Source organism: Protopterus annectens, chromosome 6.part0, assembly GCF_019279795.1.
Source record: "Protopterus annectens isolate FY-2018-M chromosome 6.part0, PAN1.0, whole genome shotgun sequence".
Taxonomy (NCBI): domain Eukaryota; kingdom Metazoa; phylum Chordata; order Ceratodontiformes; family Protopteridae; genus Protopterus; species Protopterus annectens.
In genome coordinates this window covers 718,840,364-718,860,721 of record NC_056737.1, presented here as the reverse complement: position 1 = coordinate 718,860,721, position 20,358 = coordinate 718,840,364, and the positions used below count along the sequence as shown (strand labels likewise).

General features: G+C 43.1%; 1 protein-coding gene across 2 annotated transcripts in view; it reads right to left on the bottom strand.

Moving 5' to 3' along the window:
• The window catches only part of CGRRF1 (cell growth regulator with ring finger domain 1), a 401,211-nt gene that overhangs the window by 68,459 nt on the left and 312,394 nt on the right, over positions 1-20,358 (bottom strand). For both annotated transcript variants that reach the window (XM_044074403.1, XM_044074404.1), the window contains one exon: positions 16,241-16,348. In XM_044074403.1, coding sequence (XP_043930338.1) covers positions 16,241-16,348 — 108 coding nt within the window. The remainder of the gene's footprint in view (positions 1-16,240; positions 16,349-20,358) is intronic.

Genomic DNA, 20,358 nt, shown 5'->3' with positions numbered 1-20,358 from the left:
GAACACAGTAATTAGGACTGCCACAGAGATCCATGCAATATAGCAAAATTAAACAGGATACATTACTGTGCAGCTAAATTAATAACACAAAATTCTATCACAAGAGCACAGGGTAGTAAGGGAAAGGAAGAGGACAAATTGAATACTATCATGGAAGTATCGAACAGAGAAAAATATAAAGCAATTAAGATAAGTGTCACTGTTAGAAGAGTATAGAAAACAGAACAGAACAAAAATACTCAGAAAGATAGATGTGATAAAAGCAATGTGCAGTATTAAAATGGACAACGACTTATGTACTACCGGAAATAATAAACTAAAAATATCAAAACAAGCAGAAAAACTTAGAAGATGCACAGAGAAATATAAAAGGAAAAAGTACAAGCAATTTTGTGATAACTCAAAAAAGTTGGGAAACAAGTAAAAGGAATTGAATGATTACAACAAAGAAAGACATTTTGGAGAAGTATTTATAAAGATCCTGTGGAACATAAAGATGCTAAATGGATAGAAGTAAAAGAAAGACTAAGAAGTTCAAAGGTACAGGATATGAAATGGGATGAAGCAAAAGCCAGAAAGATTCAAAGTTAAGAAAAGCCTCTAATTGGAACCCCCCCCCCCCACCCCCCCAGGCCAAGATGCAGTACCTAACTTCTGGTTAATAGTAACATCTTTGAACAAAGATTTAGCCATGAGTAAGAACTACTTATATGTACACTCTGAACAGACACCAAACTGGGCTAACAGGAAAAACAATGCTCAATGCTCCTACTTAAGAGTGAACCTGCAAGCTACCCTAAAAATTATCGACCAATAACTTGCCTTCCGATGACATATAAACTATACACTGGAATTGATACAGAGTGCATCTTCATTTAGAAGAAAACTCAATTATGGCAATAGAACAAAATGGCAATAAAAGATATGGAACAAAGGATCATTTGTTGTTAAATAACGTTATAGTGGAGAACTGTAAAAATGGGAAGAAACTAAGTGTGGCATGGATGGACTACAAAAAAGCATTTGACAATATCCCACATTCATGGATAAAGAGAGTGCTTAAAAATGTATAAGATGCACCCTACACTGATAAACTAAATCACAGCAACCATGAAAGAGTGGCAAACCAGTAAGCCATGATAAAGGACAAATTATTATTCCAGGGATAAAAATCCAAAGGGGGATATTCAAGGGTGACTCTGTTACCGCTGCTCTTTTGCACTGCCATTAAGCTGTCTGCATAACAGATTAGGCCATGGCTATAATGTGGCTCACAGAAATCAAAGTGTAAAGACTTATCGTCTCTGTCGATGATTTAAAATGGTATAGCTCATCAGATGAGGAACTGAAAGCACAACTGCAAGCAGTCAAGTTTTTCAGGTGATATAAGAATGTCAATTGGTCTTGATAAATGTGCAAAAGCGGCTTTCAAAGTAGGAAAGCTACAGCACCAAGAACACATTAGGTTGGGACAAGAATGTGATATAAAAACTGAGCAAGAGGGAGTGTATAACCATTTGGGAACTGATGGAGAATCAACAATAAAACACGAAGAAATACAAATAAAACCCAGTAAGGAATATTTTAGAAGATTTAAATTAATCCTGAAAAAGTACAGTTTTGTACCTACCATAAATGTAGATGTTCGAAGATCCACATTGCTGCAGTCCTTACACTTGGGTAGTCCGCTGTCCTCGGTCGGCCCGAATATCAAAGTATAAGGCTGACGTCGGTCAGGGCGCATTTGACTGACATCAGGACGTCAGGGTACAAATGCGCATGACCGACGTCATATCCTCAGTCTTTTCTTGCCCCAGATGTCAGAAGACCCTAAAAATAAAGGTCAAAACCAAAAAGATAGCAAACAACCAACCAACCTTGCACTAACTATATGTACAACCTATACAATATACACAATATGTACAACCCAACTTACATAACCACCTCTAACTACAGAGGGGAAGGAGGGAGGGTAAATTGGACTGCAGCAATGTGGATCTTCGAACATCTACATTTATGGTAGGTACAAAACTGTACTATGTTCTTCATCTCACATTGCTGCAGTCCTTACACTTGGGTAGAATCCCAAAGCAGAGGTAAGGGAGGATGGCTAACTACAAGGAAGCAGGAGCTGCCAAAATGCCCTGCAAAACAGCAGTGGCAAAACCAGCCCTGGACTTAGAGTAAAGAGGCAGGTGATAATGCCTAGAGAAAGTATGCACAGAACTCCAAGTAGCCGCCTCCAAAATATCCTTGGTTGCCACTCCCCTCAAAAAAGCTGTTGAAGTGGCAGTAGCCCTAGTGGAATGAGGCCTAATCCCAGCTGGAATTTCCTTGCCATGATGGGAATAACAGAAAGCAATGCAAAACCCAATCCACTTAGAAAATAGTTTGTTTTGACACAGGCTTGCCCTGAGAACTCAAGGCAAAAGAAACAAACAACTGCTGAGACTGCCTGAACCCTTTAGTTCTGTCCAAATAATAACGCAACTGCCTGTGAACATCTAAAGTGTGCAAAATCTTTTCCCCTTTATTTTGGGGATTTGCATAAAAAGTAGGCAAATAAATAGTTTGGTTTAAAGCCACACTAGAAACCACCTTAGGCATAAAGGAAGGATTAGTACGTAATGATACCCTATCCTTATGGAAAATCAAGAAAGGCTCAACCGCCATAAGGGCCTGTAATTCAGAAACCCTTCTTGCAGAGGTAATGGCCAACAAAAAAGCAGTCTTCCATGATAAATATTTCAACTCAGCAGTAGCTGCAGGCTCAAAAGGTTGTAGAGTGAGTTTCTCCAACACAAAATTGAGATCCCAAGCAGGAGTAGGAGCTCTTCGTGGGGTCTTATATTCTTTGCCCTCTAAGAAATTGCTTGAACAAAGGATGAGAAAACAATGGTGGGTCGCAATCATAGTGAGCAGAAATTGCTGCAGCATGAACTTTAATAGAAGAGAAAGACAAACCTTTGTCCAGTAACTCAGTAAGATATTGAAGAGCCACACTCAAATTAGGCTCAGAAACATCAAAATCTTTTGCTGCACTCCAAAATAAAAATCTCTTCCATTTATCTGCGTACACTTTCCTTGTGCTAGGCCTTCTAGCTTCCAAAATCACATTCAAAACTTGTTGTGGAAGTTGAGGCCCTCTATGGTTCAAAACAGAATATGCCAGGCTGTCAGGTGAAGAGAGTGAAATTTGACATTGAGCAAATGGCTGTCCTCCTGTGACAACAGGTGTGGAATCGAAGGCAAAGGCCATGGAGGCTTCTGTACCAGACTTCTCAGTAATGGGTACCAGTGCTGTCGAGGCCAATCTGGAGCTATTAAAATCATCCTTGGCTTGTCCTGTCTGACCTTTAGAAGTACCTTTAGGAGGAGAGGCAGAGGTGGAAAGGCATACACATGAAGATTGCTCCAATTGAAAGAAAGAGCATCCACTTTCCAAGCTGTGGGATGAAACCTTTTTGTGCAAAACTTTGGCAGCTGATGGTTTAGTGGAGAAGCGAACAGATCTATGTCTGGAGTTCCCCATGACACTGTCAATTTCTGAAACACATGAGGATCCAATTTCCACTGTGGGGATCCATAATTGCCTGCTCAACACATCTGCTAAGGAGTTCTGTGCTCCTGGCAGAAACCTTGCCTGAAGATTGAGTTGTAAACTGAGAGCAGTCTCCCACAAAATCATTGCTTGCCTGCATAGAGGATAAGAATGTGTTCCCCCTTGCTTGTTGATGTACCACATGACAGTTGTGTTGTCTGTTAGAATCAACACCTGTCCTGGAAGAAGTAATTCCTTGAAAGCTATTAATGCAAAGTGGACTGCTAACATCTCCTTCATGTTGATATGTAGATGTTGTAGTCTGACAGGCCACTTGTTTTGTATCCACTTTCCATTCAGATGAGCTCCCCAAGCTTTGTCTGAGGCATCTGTCGTTAAAATCTGACTCGCCTCTGGCCGGGTCACAGAGAGTCCCTTGTTTAGGTGACATTCCTGAGCCCACCACAAAAATTCCTTTTGAATGCAAGGTATTATTTGAATGACAGTGTCCAGAACCTGGCAGTGCTGTGTCCATACATTTTTGAGATACCATTGTTGCTTCCTCATATGCAGTTTGGCATTGGGAAGCACCAGAATACAAGATGCCATGAACCCTAAGGCTTGAAGGACTGTCCTTGCAGTCAGCCCGGACTGATGAGATAGTTGATGGAAGTAAAGGGATAGACTCTTGTTTGTCCGGGGTTAAAAAGGCCATCTGGGATGCTGTATTCAGTCTCACACCCAGAAAGCACATGTCTTGAGAGGGTACTAGACTGGACTTTATTTCGTTCACAGAATACCCTAGGCATCTTAGCACTGCTATCACATATTCCAAATGATGAAGAAGCTCCTCCCTTCCTTGAGCCAGAATTAGGCAGTCGTCCAAATAAGGATAGATCTGTATTCCTTTTAGTCTGAAGAAAGCTATCACTGGAGCCAGAACTTTTGTGAACACCCTGGGCAGTAGATAAGCCAAAGGGCAATGCAGAGAACTGATAGTGAGAAGTCCCAGCTCGAAAACGCAGATACTTTCTGCAACTTAGTCTGATAGGAACATGAAGGTAAGCCTCCTTGAGATCCAAAGTTACCATCCAATGATCTTTGCCCAGCAGAGGTAAAAGCTGCTGTAACGTCAACATTATGAATTTGGGAATGTCCAGATAAGTGTTGAGGATAGATAAATCCAAAATTGGTCTCCACGTGTTCCCCTTCTTTGGTACTAGGAACAGGCGAGAATAAAATCCTAGGCCCACTTCCGGCAGAGAGACCGGCTGTATGGCCCCTAGTTGGAGCAACAAAGAAACCTGTTTGTGAGCCTCTATTCTTTGTTGAGGAGGAAACGTCTGGCATGCCTTTGAAAGGAGGCAAGGTATGGAAATAAAACCTGTAGCCGTGGTGTATGATATCCAATACCCATCTGTCCTGGGTAATTAAACTCCAATTTTCTTTGAAAAGTGCCAATCTTCCTCCCAAAGGTGCTGCCAGACGAGCAGGCTCTGGCAGCTGAAAAGGTAGGTCATTGGGTCTGCTTACGAAAGGACTGACCCCTGCCCTCACCCGAAGCCTGTGCAGGAGAACTCCCTGTTCTAGGCCTGAAAGAGCCCTGAGCTCTGCCCTTACCACGTCTAGATCTACCCCTAGACTGGGAATCATAAGAAGGATACGTCCACCCCTTAGTAGGCCAATTTCTACTAAATTTTGGAGGCTGGACCTGCAAAAAATCTTTAACAGTCTGCATAGACTTAGCCTTGTCTTCCATTTTCTTTAAAACTGTCTCAACAGGAGGACCAAACAACACGTCAGATTGTAAAGGAGCATCTAAAATCCTTGTTTTAACATGTTCAGACAAATTCTGATCCCTCAGCCAGGCGTGCCTGCGAAGAACTGACCCAGTGGCAGCCACCCTAGACGAGGCCTGTACAGCATCAAAACCACATTGCAAAGAATGCTTACCCACCTGTTCAGAAACATGCACTAAATCTTGCAACTCTTTACAATCAATACCTACTGCCAGAGCATCAACCTTAGACTTCAATTGTGAAAGGAGATAGTTTTGGTATTTCAACATGTGAAACTGACAATTCAGAGCCCTCATAGCAAGAGTGGAAGAAGTATAGACTTTCTTTCCCCATCTATCCAAGGCCCTAGCCTCCTTGTCAGCAGGAACCGGATTTTTAACAACAGAAGCCTTAACACCTTTAGGCCCCTGGCTAACAGTTTCTGGGTCCGCCCTAGGACTCTTAAAAAGATACTTATGAGCTTCAGGCACCCTATAATATCTATCCGGCTTAACAGGAGCAGGAGGCAAAGAATCAGGATTAAGAGAAGCCTCTGTAAAAACATCTTCCACTACATCCAAAACAGGAGGTATAGCCAAAGGCCTATGCTGGGGCAAAAACAGAAATTCCCTAAGCCTTTTCCTGGAATCAGAGAAGTCCTGACCTTCCCACTTAAAATGCTCCCTCATGGCATGAAGAGTTTCTGAAAAAGAAAAATCCTCAGGAGGAGTAGCAGAAGGAGTAGAATCATCCACATCAGAATCAGAATAAGGAGAGTACTCCTGCAAGTCTTCAGCCGAAGACTCTGAAACATCTGAAGCCTGCTCAAAACCCCCCAGCCCAGGCTCCACCCTAGGTCTCTTATCAGGAGGGGGCATAGAACCCCTAATTAAAGTAATCAAATCTTCTGCCATTTTAAGCATATGCTTCTTGGGCACAGTACCTGAAGAGCTAGGGGTAACACCAACTGAAGCCAAACCTGGCCTGCCCCTGGGAGAAGCCTTTGAAACAGAAGGAGAGGGCCTAGCTACCTTAGGAAGGGAGGGGAGTATAGTAACCTTAGAAGCCCCCTCAGCCTGACTTGTCTCCGGAGAGGCCACATCTTGTAATAATAAGGTCTCACCCTGGGAACACAAAGAAACCTCCGGTGGAGCCACCGGCTCCACCGACACCTCTAAAGAACCGGCGTCCGGTACAGACGGTTCTTCTAGCCGAGGCTTAACTGCCTTGTCCTTGCGCTTCGAAGAAGCGGGCGTCAGAGCATCCGACGGCATTTTATAGTTGCACCGCTTCCCAAAGACTAACCTTGCACAATCCAACCTTCTCTTTATAGTGCGTTTATTAAATCTAGCACAAGAGCGGCAGCCAACAACGTCGTGCTCAGGCCCTAAGCAAGGAATACACAAAGTATGATAATCTCAATGCGGTATCTGTTTCCCACAAGAAATGCAATTATTGACTTTTTCTGACATCCGGTAAATGACTGAGGCAAGAAAAAACTAAAATTTTCCCCAACGGGGTACTTAGCCAACTTTGAACTCGGTCTGAAACTTCTAAATCGAAAAATCTCAGAACGCCAACCGGCACTTGCAATGCTGCTTCTGCATCGGACCATGCGGCAAAAAAGACTGAGGATATGACGTCGGTCATGCGCATTTGTACCCTGACGTCCTGATGTCAGTCAAATGCGCCCTGACCGACGTCAGCCTTATACTTTGATATTCGGGCCGACCGAGGACAGCGGACTACCCAAGTGTAAGGACTGCAGCAATGTGAGATGAAGATCATCAGTATTTACATCTAGGAACAAAATTCAAGCTATAAACCAATTTGCTCTTCCTTTCTTAACTTACAGTTTTAGAGTGACTGACTGGCCCCAAAAGGTGCTGGATAGATTAGACAGGAAAACAAGAGGGATGCTTCATGCTCATCAAATCATTTATAAAAATCAGTGCATACCAAGATTATATATTCCCTGTTCCGGAGAAACGGATTATATGTATAGATCTGCAATCGTGACACTGCATACATATGTGCTGACCTCACAAGACCCAAATGTAGTGAAAGTTTTGAAACATGAGGAGAATAAATCTAAGATGACTTCCCTTCTTAGTCTAGCAGAAGCATATTGACGTCAAGCGGGAATGGAAATCAAACCAAAAGTAGATAAAAAAAAATCACTCCGCAACTGAATGTGCCAAAAAACAAAAGAAATAATTTAAGGTGAAGGATCAGAGGAGAAGGCAAGAAATGTGGAAAATGCATAAATATAGTTGCAAATATAGACTGGATGAACCTCATGCTGATCATGATCGAATGCGGGAATGGTTAAGTAGCAGCAAATTCAAACCAAAAGATGAAAGGTTAATATTGGTAGCCCAAGACAGCGGGCTACATACACGATGGTTTACAAAAGTCCATTGAACATGTGGGAGAAACGGATGTAGGTTTTGTAAAACAGAACTGGAAACAGCTGCATACCTTGTTGCTGGTTGTGACATACTAATGGCTGAATGACTGTTATACTGAAAGGCATAATAATGTGGCAAGACTGTTGCACCGGGGATTGCGCAAACATAATAATATTGATGTAGGTGAAAGACACTGGAAATATGAGCCACAAAGCATCATAGAAAATGAAGTCTTCATCACATGGGATCACCCATTACAAATAGTTCGAAAAGAGATGTGAAAAAAAACGATACAGTAGTCCATGGAAAGACAAAAGTAGCATTGATCATTGAAATTGTTACACCCAGTGACTACAGTCTTGCGTACAGACAGACACAAAGTCATAAAATACCAGAATTTACTGGCAAAAACAAGAGCAAAGATACCCAGAAAGTTCCAATAGTAGTAGGAGCAACGGGTTTTATAAAGAAGAATCTACAATCTTATTTAGATACATTACCAATACATGTAACTCGATACAAATTGCAAAAGGAGTCATTACTGGGCACATTGTGGGTGCTATGAAGAGCACTTCTGGCTGACAAAGATTGAAACAATACTAATTTCATGAACTTTTATCATCCTTTGACTTAGGAATGGGGTCCATTCCAGTCATGGTAACAGAAACCCAAAAGATTTGAAGAAATTAAAAAAAAAAAAAAAGATTCTATAAGAATAAGAATTGTACCAATTGGTTTTCTGGGAGAGCAGCTGATGCATGGAACAGACAAACTATATTAAAGCAAGTACTAGTTTAGATATTTTTAAGAACAGCCTAGACACTTGTTATGGGAAAGAATAGTGTAAAATCTTACCATAACCATAGATGTCCTTCTCTTCCATGTTGCAGTATTCTAGGTGTGGGGATTTCATGCCCTCGGGCAACTCGTATGTCAGCTCCTATACAAAAGCTTCAGCTTGGCTGTTGCAGTGTGTGTGGGACGTCACATGTAGGGCCCATAAACCAGGGGCCTTGAATGTAACATCTGCACACACAATCCTCAGAACTTGAAGGCCAGCAGGCAGAGAAGAAAGCCCAGCAGGAGGAATGCCAGTTCTTTCCAGGTGTTTGACTTGGGAGACTTACTGTAATGTAGGTAGTACAGGTAAGGAATAGGACCTGGGGGGACTGGTGGGTGGGAAGGAATACTGCAAAATGGAAGAGAAGGACATCTATGGTTATGGTAAGATTTTACACAACTATTCTATGTCCTATTCCTATGTTGCAGTATTCTAGGTGTGGGAGCGTACCACAGCTTATGCGGATGAGAGGGTGGTGGTAGAGGAAAAGGGTCCTACAAAACCCTGCAGGATTGCCCTGGTGCATCCTGTCCTACCTCTGGAAACTTGGTCTAGTTTGTAATGCTTGGTGAACGTGTGGATAGTGGCCCAAGTGGCTTTTTCCAAAATGGATGCTGTGTCTAGGCCCTTCATGACGGCCCTTGAGGTGGCCACAGCTCTAGTGGAATGGGCCTCTATTCCCCCTGGGGTTTCCTTTCCATGGTGGGAGTAGCAGAAGCAAACGGCTTTCCTGATCCAGCATGCAATGGTTTGCTTGGAGAAGGCCTTGCCCAAGGCTCTGGGGTGGAAGGAGACAAAGAGCTGGTTAGTTTTCCTGACTGTCTTGGCCTTGTCCAGGTAAAACCTAAGTTGTCTATGCACATCCAGGGAGTGCAGTATCTTCTTCCCCTCGTTACAGGGTGAGGGAAGAAGGTGGGTAGATGAATGGATTGGTTAAGAGAGAGGTCATTGACCACCTTAGGCATAAAGGAGGGGTTGGTTTGCAGGGACACCCTGTCTTTGTGGAAGACTGTAGTGGGGCCAGGCCATTAAGGCCTGCAATTCTGACAGTCTGGCTGATGTGATCTCCACCAGCAGGACCGTCTTTCCATGTGCAGATCTGTAAGGAAGCAGGTCCAGCCGGTTCAAAGGGATGTTGGGTTAATTTCTCTAAGACGTAGTTAAGTTCCCAAGGCAGGGGGGGCTAGATTTCCTAGGTGCTCTCATGTGCAAGACCCCTTTAAGGAAGAGCTTTATATCGAGCCTGGCAAGCAAGGGGGTTCCAGAGGCAGGCAGGCTGATATGGCAGAGAGGTGTACTTTTACAGAAGAATAAGAAAGTCCACTATCAATTGACACATGTAGTTTAGAACCAGGGGAACCTCAGCGGAGCTAAGATCCCTTCCCTTGCTCAGACACCATTTTGCAAATCTTTCCCACTTTGCCAGGTAAGATTTTCTGGTGGTAGGTTTCCTTGCCTCCCTTAGGACTGAAAGCACGTCCTCTGAGTAGTGGTGTCTGAAAAGGATCAAAAGATTATCACCAACAGAGTCAGAGACAACATCTGTAAGTGTGGGTGTAGGAGAGTTCCTTTGCCTTGTGTCAGTAGGTCCACCTTGTAGGGTAACTTGAAGTGATTGCCCTTGGCTAGTTTGTGAAGTAGGGGAAACCAGTACTGCCTTGGCCAGTAGGGAGTCACTAACAAGATTTTTGGTTTGTCCTTCTGAATTTTCAGGATGACTTTCTGAATCAGTGGGAATGGGGGGGAAGGCATAAAGGAACTTCCCCTCCGAAGGGAAGCTGAAAGCGTCCACTCTCCATGCTAGAGGGGAGTGGGTTTTTGAGCAGAAGTTCTGCAGTTGCCTGTTCTGGGGGGAAGCAAACAGGTCTATTTGTGGAGCACCCCACTGGCGGACTATGCAGAAGACCACCTCCCTGCTCAGCATCTATTCATGCTGAGGCGAGGAGATCCTGCTCAAGAGATCTGCTTGGTTGTTGTCCTGTGAGGGGATGTAGGCCGCTTGCAGGACTAAGTTGAGACAAGCTAAGTCCCATATCAGCAGGGATAATCTGCACAGCTAATAGGCCTTTGTTCCTCCCCTGCTTGCTGAGGTACCACATCACCGTAATATTATCAATGACAATCTGGAGCACCCCTGGAACCAGAAGGGGGGTGACGGTATTCAGAGCTAAGAAGACTGCTGTTATTTCCCTGATACTGATGTGTTTGGCCTGAAGAGAGAGAGATGCCACTTTTCCTGAATCCTGTAAGAGGCCAGAGATGTTCCCCAACCTGAATCTGAGGCATCTGTATGCATTACATGGGTTGGGGTGGGTGGGTGTAGTGGGAGCCCTTTGTTCAGTTGCACTTGCTGGATCCACCAACTGATTTCTGTTTTCAGACAGGGAAGGAGGGGAATGCCCTGCTCTAGGGAATGAAGGTGTTGGGACCAGATGTTCTTCAGGAACCACTGTCACTTGCGCATGTGCATTCTTGCCAGTGGTAACATGGGGATGGTTGCTGCCATTAAACCCAGAAGACGAAGAAATTGCCTTGCCGTCACCTTTTGGGATAGTAGAGCTTTGTGGAAGTGGGAAGTTAAAGAACCTTGTCTTGTGGTAGAAAGGCCTTCATTGTGTCTGTTCTAATTCTGCAGCCTAGGAAAATTTTGTCCTGGCTTGGGATCGGAAAGGATTTGAGGAGACTGATGGCGAATCCTAGGTTCTGGAGAAGGGACATGATGAAATGTAGATGCTTCAATAGAGCATCCCTGGACTCTGCCAGTATCAGAATGTCATCCAGATAAGGGTAAATCTCTATACCCTGAGTTCTGCAGAAAGCAATGGCTGGAGCCAGTCGCTTTGTAAAGACTGCGGGGGGGGGGGGGTCATGGATAAACCAAAGTGCAAGGCAGTAAATTGGAAATGAGAGGCAGGTCCAGAGAAACGCAGGAATTGTCTGTGGGAATTCCGGATGGGTATGTGCAGGTAGGCCTCCTTTAGGTCCAGGGTGGCCATGAAAGCTTTGGCTGGAATGAGGGGCAGCAGAGTGGGAAGAGAGAGCATTTTGAAAGATGGTACCTGAAGATGGAGGTTTAGGAAGGACAGGTCTAAGATGGGTCTCCAGGGGCAGTCTTTATTGGGGACCAGGAAGAGGCGGGAGTAAAACCCCTTCACTTCCTATCCTGGAGAGGGACAGGTTCTATGGTGCCTAGTTTTAAAAGGTCTGCTAGAACTTGTGGCATGAGATGGGCCTGGTTTTTGGGGATGACAGGAATGCCTCTTCTGGGTGGCTTCCCTTTCCAGGATAGGAAGCATCCTTTTTGAATAATGTTTAAGACCCACTGGTTTGAAGTGATGGATTGCCAAAGGGGAAGACCATGGGAAAGGCGGGCTGAGAGGGGAAGGTGGGCAAGGCAGTCACACATTACTGGGACCTCCTCTATCCTGAAAGGGCTGTCTGGGTTGATGAGGTGGAGCAGAGGATCTGGCGTTGGTAGGTTTTCTAGCCCCTCTCCTGGACCTGGAAGAGGAGGAGGGCGGCTGAGGAGTATGTCTCACAAAGTTGGCCTTAGCAGGGTAGTTTCTATAATACTTGGGGATGGGTGACACAAGCAGGTGCTTGATGTCCTGGAGTTCTTTGCTTTTTTTCTTGGAGATTTTTAAAAAGGTCACCAGATTGTCTGCCAAAAAGCACATTGTGGTCCAGAGCAGCGTCCAAGATCTTAGACTTGAAATCCTCAGGGAGATTCTGGAGTCTTAGCCATGAGTACCTCCTGAGGGCTGAAGCAGATGCTGCAGAGCTGGCGGATGCTTCAGCAGCATCGTAGCTGCATCTGATGGAATGCCTGGCTACCTGTTGTGTCAAGGAAAGTTTGGATGAGATGTCTGTCTTGATGGGGCTGTCAGGCAAAGATGCTAGCATGGAGGAGGCTTGAGAGACAAAGTCTAATGCATACTTTGTCATGTGGGTCGGATAAATTATGGCTCTGAAAGCCAATGTTGAAGTGTATACTTTCTTCCCCATCCTATCCATGTACTTGCTGTCTTTGTCAGTGGGCAGTAGGGAGGCAGAGGGGAGCAGTCTAGATTGCTTATATGCAGTGGTGGCAATAACAGCCGGGTTCGCCAAGGGTGGTTTGACCAGGAATTTTTGGTCCTCTGGTACTTCGTAGAAGTGGTCAGGATGTTTAGTGGCCGGAGACTGGGAGTCAGGGGCTTTGGATGCAGCATTGAAGGCATCCAAATAAGCAGGCAGAACAGGAGGAACTGCTGAAGGGGGGGGGGGTCCACTTGCAGCAGCTCAAAGTACCTTTTTTGGGTGTCTGTCATTTGGGACATATCCCATTTAAAGTAATCATTCATCTTGGCGATGGTCTCACCAAAAGTAATGTCCTCAGGGGGAAAATTCCCTTCCACAGATTCCTCATCAGGAGAGTAATATTCCTGGGGGAGGCAATCTGGGAAACCTAAGAAATGGACTCTTCCGAGGATGAGAAGGAAGAATCCTGTTCTTCTCTGACTTGAGGGGTCATGGATGGGAGGGAAGAAGCAGAGGCAGGCCTAGATCTCAGAAGAGGTAGGGTGGAGGTGGCTGAGGCTGAAGGCCTGCCAATCCGGTGAGACTTCTGAAGAAGTGGAGGTATGTTTAGTTTTTTGCTAGGGAGGAAGTAGAGAGAGGCCTGGTGTTGGGTTTGGACAGTAACACATCCAAAGTCTGGATCCCTGCCGGAACTACCACCGAAACTAGTTCCCCCTCAACATTGATAGTAGTCGATATCTGGATAAGCTCCGAGGATGTGCCGGTCGGCTGCAAAACTGCTTCCATGTGAGGGACTTCACTGCAGTTGACATATCCTCTGAGCGCACCTCAATCCCCAGAACAGCAGTTGGCGGTATGTTGGGAAGTGGAGTGGCAAGTGAAGAAGGCCTAGGAACCTTGGCCTTCTTGCGCGAGGGTTCAGGTGCGGCCTCCAATGTAGGATCCTTCCTAAGGGCACTCCACCCTCTCATACAGTTTAACTCAATCGTTGGGTTTCTTTTCTCCCTACAATATGGTTCTAGCATTCTGTATGTACCAGAAATCTGCTTGTAGTTTTTAAAACTTTTATTTCCTTGCATTGGAGTCAAAGGAAGGGAAAGCCCACCTACTTTTTTTTTAAACTCAACTTCTCACATACTTTGTAGAGATGGTAGTCTCCACCTGCATGACATATCATAGACACAGTTAAATCTGTAGTTTACCCTGTCAAGTACTGTTGTCAATCTTAGATGGGCAATTAATCCTGCTGTCAGGAACACAGCAGCCGATATAAAAAAAGACAGAAAGCTGTGGAATTGTTTCCACTGTTTTTATTGCAGAGGGAAGGAGAACTTAACACTCCCCTTTCAAAAAAAAAACAAAGCAATTAGATCAGTCAGAGGTTTAAAGGAAATTGTCAACTCTTCTGACAAATTTACATAAGCAGCAACCCAGTACTAAAATTCTAAGCTTTAATGTTATTTATAATAGTTTGCGTTAAGATAACTTATGAGTAGCTGCAAAGATTTCTGAGACATTTAGAGAAAAGTCAGTAAATGTTTTTTCTTGTAAAGTATGAATGAATTTACCATTTTCAACCCACACACACACACACACACACACACACACACACACACACACAGCCAGAACTGCAGAAAGAGAGTCAGGTGGCAACCCTATCAACTAGGTGCACTGATACTGTTCATAAAAAAGGTCTTTTATGCTTTGTGTGACATCCTTCCAAAGGGGGATGCATATCTAGTACATGCAGATCCATTGTAAGATATTCCTACCAACTTTGAGTCAGTCCTTACATTGTCAGAGAGCAACCATAACATACAGCTGAAGTTACTTTAACATACATTTACTGTGTCATTGCATTAAGAACACTAAGAAAAGGAAATCAGAAGTACTTAGCTGTGTTTAAATGCATACACACACACACACACGCTTTTCTACATATGTCCTTTATATACATATACAGAAACACACACACAATGTGTGTGCATACAATGAATTTATAATAAACATAATATAGTTAAGCATTATTAATGTATACATTCTAGTAAATTTTGCTCAATGATTTACTTGGTCACACATTGGTTGTGTGTTCCACATGCAGTCTTGGTCAATGTCTTTGTCAGTATTTTTTTATTTGTATTGATAAGTGCATTTAATAACTTATTATCTTTGCCAGTGCAGCTTATGTTGTCGCTGAAAAGGATCCTGGAACCAGTTTACCTTCCTGGTTATCAAAGTATAAATAAATATGAAGTAGAAAAAAGGAGGGGGGACATGACAGAAATAATTGAACTAGTAAAGCATATTTTAAGTCTGCATCATTCATGAGAGAGAAACATCCTCACACTGAAGGCATTGGGAAGTAGCAGACTAAGTTTAGAGTCCTACTACTTGTCACTTGTAAATGTACTGCAAGGAATCCTTTACTGCAGTGAGAGTTTTCACACCTTGGCTTGAGAGTATGGGGGAGGGTTTATCAAGTTTGTTAGGACTACAAAAGACTCCTCTTGCAAAAAAAATGTTTTTTTATATGCTTTCTTTTGCTGCAAGTAGCTAACAGCTATTTATAGTATAGCACAACCTCTGAGAGAGAGATAAATGAGGCTCAGTCAAGTAAACAGAGAAGCAGCTCTTTTACAGAAGGTGTGTTTAGATGACAGTGCTTCACAGTCCTGCCATTATATTTTAATGGCATGAGAAAACAGCACCACTTCCTTATGTCTGGCATGAGTCATATAAAGAGGACTTGAAATGTATTCTGGGAAAAAGGAAGGAAAGCAAGAAAATAAGATCACGTTACCAGGACAGGCCCCATCATCCGCCACTGAGAGAAACACATTAAAATTGTAAAAGAAGCACTTGGAGTGATTTTGATGCATTAAAATAATGCAAAAAAAGATACGATGAAAAAAATGTTCGAGTTCTAAAGTGGAGTTTTTTTTTAAGGCGCTGGTTCTCCAGGTAGAGATTTAATGTGGCTAGATGGCTGTTCAAGGTCTTTGGCACAAAGGACTGACAAATAGCGCAGGAGGAGTGATCGTGTTCCAGGCCCAGGAAAAAAACACACCCGTCATGGGCGTCTTTATAGGGTATCTGGCACCTGCACTGGCACTTTCCCTTTTTCCCTGACATCAGCTAAAGGCTACAACAAGCGTTAGCAAGAACAATTGCCAAAAATAAGAAAACTAGAAACCCAACGGGTTACTTATCTTAGGATGTAACATCTGTGGAGATGCGATCGTACAATGCGAGTGTCGTCTGTGGCTGAAATGTTCTGAGGATTGTGCGTGCAGAGGTCATATTTAAGGCCCCTGGTTTATGGCCCTACGTGTGCAGTCCCAAGCACACTGCAACAGCCAAGATGTCAAGTGTTTTGGTACATTTGCAGGCTAAAGGGCATTAATACCAGTGCTTGAAATATTTGTATGCATGTATGATGATGAAAAGGAGATCTCTGCTTCTTTGAAAATATTGGTCTAAGTAAATGATGCCCCAAACCTAAAGTCATATTATAAATTTTACACATATTTGAATACATCAGCCTATTTTTTCACAATTAAGAAGATGCCATGCCTTAAAAATAATTGCCCCCAAATGTTTAATTTGAAGGATGCTTAAGTTATACAGGCAATATAAATATACAACGTACCTTTAAATCATAAACTTGGCCATGTTCAGTCAGCAAATAATGGTGCAATACCTGGCTGCACAGCCGATACTTTTCATCCGGAATATGAATTACTGTGATGCAAGAAACCTTTAAAATTAAGCACATTAATACTAAAATCAAAAATTCAGTATCAGACATCATTAAACTAAAAAATAGTGCTCAGTACAATGGCACACAGTAACATTCATTACATAGAAAAACTGTATAACAATTAACTACAGGTAGTGCTCTAAGTACAACACTTTGCTAACAATATGATCGTTTTAGTGCAGACTGTGTGCATGAGCAATATACATCTCCAACGGTACAGCCCTTAATGGAAATATGGGAATCAGGAAATATGCTACTTGCACATGGTGCAGTAATATTTACGAAGGTAATACTTTAGAATTAAAAACGTGAGCATATGTTTGAGTTTAAAGAATGGTATTATTGTGGGGTGTTAGGTGTCATTTATAGAGCCTTTTGTGACCCTGCAAATCTTATTATGTAGGAAAAACAGAGAGAAGCCATAGGAAAAGGATATATGAACACTTGTATGAGATTAGGAAAAGAAAGCATTGTATAAGTACATGTTGTAATGTCAGATGCATAAAATTAATTTTTATATCATCGAACAAGTTTATAGGTTCATACTCCCTTTACAGTAGTACAAGACTGAATATAAAACACTTCTTATAGCAGAATAAGTTACATGCTAATGCATCCCCTAGGATGAATCACAAGATATGCATCAGTTGTGGGACTTTCAAGATGTCTGCACATTGAGTAACAGCTTAATTCTAGCTCTCCCAGTGTGAGAACAGAAACTCAGAACAGAAAGCCACTGGACTTGCATTTCTGGGTAAATTTCAGTAAATGGCTAGTAAGCGCACTGCCTGGATGCCAGGAAAAAAAATACATACGACCTGAAAGAAATCAGCTACAAAAGGTGAGGTAAAAAATGCTGACCGGGAAGACTACTGCAGCAGTTCAGCAAAAAGGAGTGCAAGCTCCAGACATTACTTACAGTAACAGAGAGGAAGACATAAGACTACTGCACAAAAATCTGATTAAAATAAATGGAACACTGATGGAGCATATCAACTCAAATAAAATCCTGGAAAAAAATTGAAGCAGTGTTAAACAGATAATTCAGATAAGGTGATAAAACTGCAAAAATCAGAGGTTGAAATGAAAAGGCTGGCTTAAGAGACTGCTCAAGAAGAGATGTTTAAAAAAATTATGGAATTCAAGGACAGAGCATGTGGGAATATTAATGTAAACAGGTGCTCCTGCTTTTCTTCTTCCTTCTCTTTCTTCTTGTTCAGCTTTAAGAAATGTAGGCAGTGCAATATAAAAAAAAAAAAAGAAAAGTCTTGTCAAAAGAGCAGGACAAAATAAAAACGCATGTACTTTTCTCATTCTTGCATAGTGGATTGACTGGATTAAGGCCCTTAGCTTGATCCAGTAAAACATTTCATGAGAAAGCAAGTAAATGAAAAAGAAAAATATTATAAAACTTTTTCTACTAAATGTATGCATTTAGTAGAAACTTTGTATCTGGTCATCATGTCCCCATGGAAACAATCTCATAAAGAGAAATGGCTAGGAGATAATGTTTTCTGAAAGGATTCAAGTATTTTCCCAGTTGGGACAGCTATAACACAAAACCAGACAGTACTTACTAGAAGCACATGCTGTACCATGCATCTTAGCATGGATAAAGTACAGTTGTGTACACTTACCATAAATGTAGATGTTCGAGTGTATTCACTGTTGCAGTCATCACATTTGGGTTATCTGCTTGCAGTAGCCCTCAGTCAGCCTGATTAACAACGTCTTGGGTCCTGCGTCGGTTGCTGTCCCTACTTCCATGTCGTCGGGGGTATAAAACATGCAGCAGACGCCATTACATCAGTTTTTCTTGCCCCAGATGTCAGGTGCCCCCAAATGGGAAGCCATTAAATCTATAAATATACAAGGTTATACCTCCAACAAAAAAATCAAATACACCAAAAAGCTTTTGAGCATAGTAAAGTAGGATAGAGGTATAGCCAAAAGAAGAAAGGGGGCTGGAGGGAGGGTAACCAGGACTGCAACAGTGAATACATTCGAACATCTACATTTATGTAAATGTACACAACTGTACTATGTTCTTCGAGTTTCACTGTTGAAGTCATCATATTTGGGTAGATTCCTAAAGCAAAGGATGGCAGGAGGAATTTAGATAGCATTAAGACCAGCTATAAGGCCCTGCAAGACTGCGGTGGCAAAGCCAGCTCTAGATTTAGAGAAAATTGGTAGATGGTAATGCTTGGTGAAAGTATGCACTGAACTCCAGGTAGCAGCTTCTAGGATGTCCCTGGAAGGTACGCCTCTGAGAAAAGCTGTAGAGGTAGATGCAGCCCTGCTTGAGTGGGGTCTGTGGGATAGGTTTTCCATGGTGCTTGTAGCAGAAATGAATGCAATGGCCTATCCATTTGGAAATGGTTTGCTTTGAAACAGCCTTCCCCTCTGGCCCTGCAGCAAATGCCACCAGCAGTTGGTCAGACTTCCTTTGAGGTTTAGTCCTCTCCAAGTAGAATCTAAGTTGTCTGTGTACATCTAAGGAGTGCAGTATCCATTCCCCTTTGTTCTGTGGGTTAGGAAAGAATGTTGACAAATGAATGGACTGATTAAGGGCAACACTGGATACCACCTTGGGTATGAAGGAGGGATTGGTCCTGAGGGACACCATGTCTGCATGAAAGATGATGAAAGGCCCCACTGCCATGAGGGCCTGTAATTCAGATACCCTTCTTGCTGAAGTGATTGCTAAAAGGAAAGCTGTTTTCCAAGAGAGGAATTTTAAATCTGCAGTGGCAGTTGGCTAGAAAGGAGGAAGGGTGAGCTTTTCCAATACAAAGTTCAGGTCCCAGGCTGGAGAAGGGGCTCTCCTGGGTCGCTGTATATTTTTTCCCCCTCAGAGGAACTGCTTAAGCAGTGGATGAGAGAAGGGGGGAGGTTCTGTGTTATAATGAGCTGAAATGGCTGAGGCGTGAATTTTGATAGAGGAGAAAGACAGGCCCTTGTGAAGCATCTCCGTTAAGTATTGTAAAATCTAAGGCAAATTGGGCATTGCTGTGCACATCCCTTGAGATTGTTTCCAGGCACAGAATCTTTTCCATTTTTCAGCATAAGATTTTCTAGTACTAGGCCTCCTTGCCTCTAAAATGATAACCATCACTGGTTTACTGAGGGATGGTAAAGGAGAGATTAGTAAATTAGCCAGGCTGCTAGGTTCAGTGTATGAAGCTGAGGGTGCAGAATCTGGTTCTCCTGCTGAGACAATAGGGTAGGAGTCTGAGGCAGGTGCGATGGGGCCAACACTGGCATACTGCGCAGGAGTGGGTACCAGTGTTGGCGTGGCCAGTCTGGTGCAATCAAAATCGTCCTTGGTTTGTCTTGTTTGATCTTTAGTAGTACTTCGGAGAGCAGAGGAGGAAAGGCATAAACTGATTGGTTTTTCCAGCTGAAGGACAGAGCATCCACTTTCCAAGCTTGTTTGTGGGGAGTCCTTGTGCAAAATTTGCCCAACTGATAGTTCTGGGGGGAGGCAAGGTTTTTCCAGCTGAAGGACAGAGCATCCACTTTCCAAGCTTGTTTGTGGGGAGTCCTTGTGCAAAATTTGCCCAATTGATAGTTCTGGGGGGAGGCAAACAGGTCTATATCCAGGCTCCCCCATTTGCTTGTCAACATGTTGAAAATCCTAGGTTCCAGCTTCCACTCGTGTGGGTCCACGAGGTTTCTGCTTAGTTCGTCTGCCAGTGTATTCAGTTTTCCTGGCAGGATTTGAGCTTGTAGATGCACTTGGCAGCTCAGGGCTGTGTTCCACAATGCCATGGCTAGTCTGCATAGCGGGTAAGAATGTGTACCCCCCTGCTTGTTTATGTACCACATAACAGTGGTGTTGTCCATCTTTACCATTAATTGTCCTGGAAGAATGTGGTCCTTGAAGGCTGTCAGAGCATGCTGTACAGCTAACATTTTTTTTTTATTGATATGAAAGTGCATTTGACCTGGGTTTCATTTGCCCTGAATACACTTCCCTGCCAGGTGAGCCCCCCATGCATAAT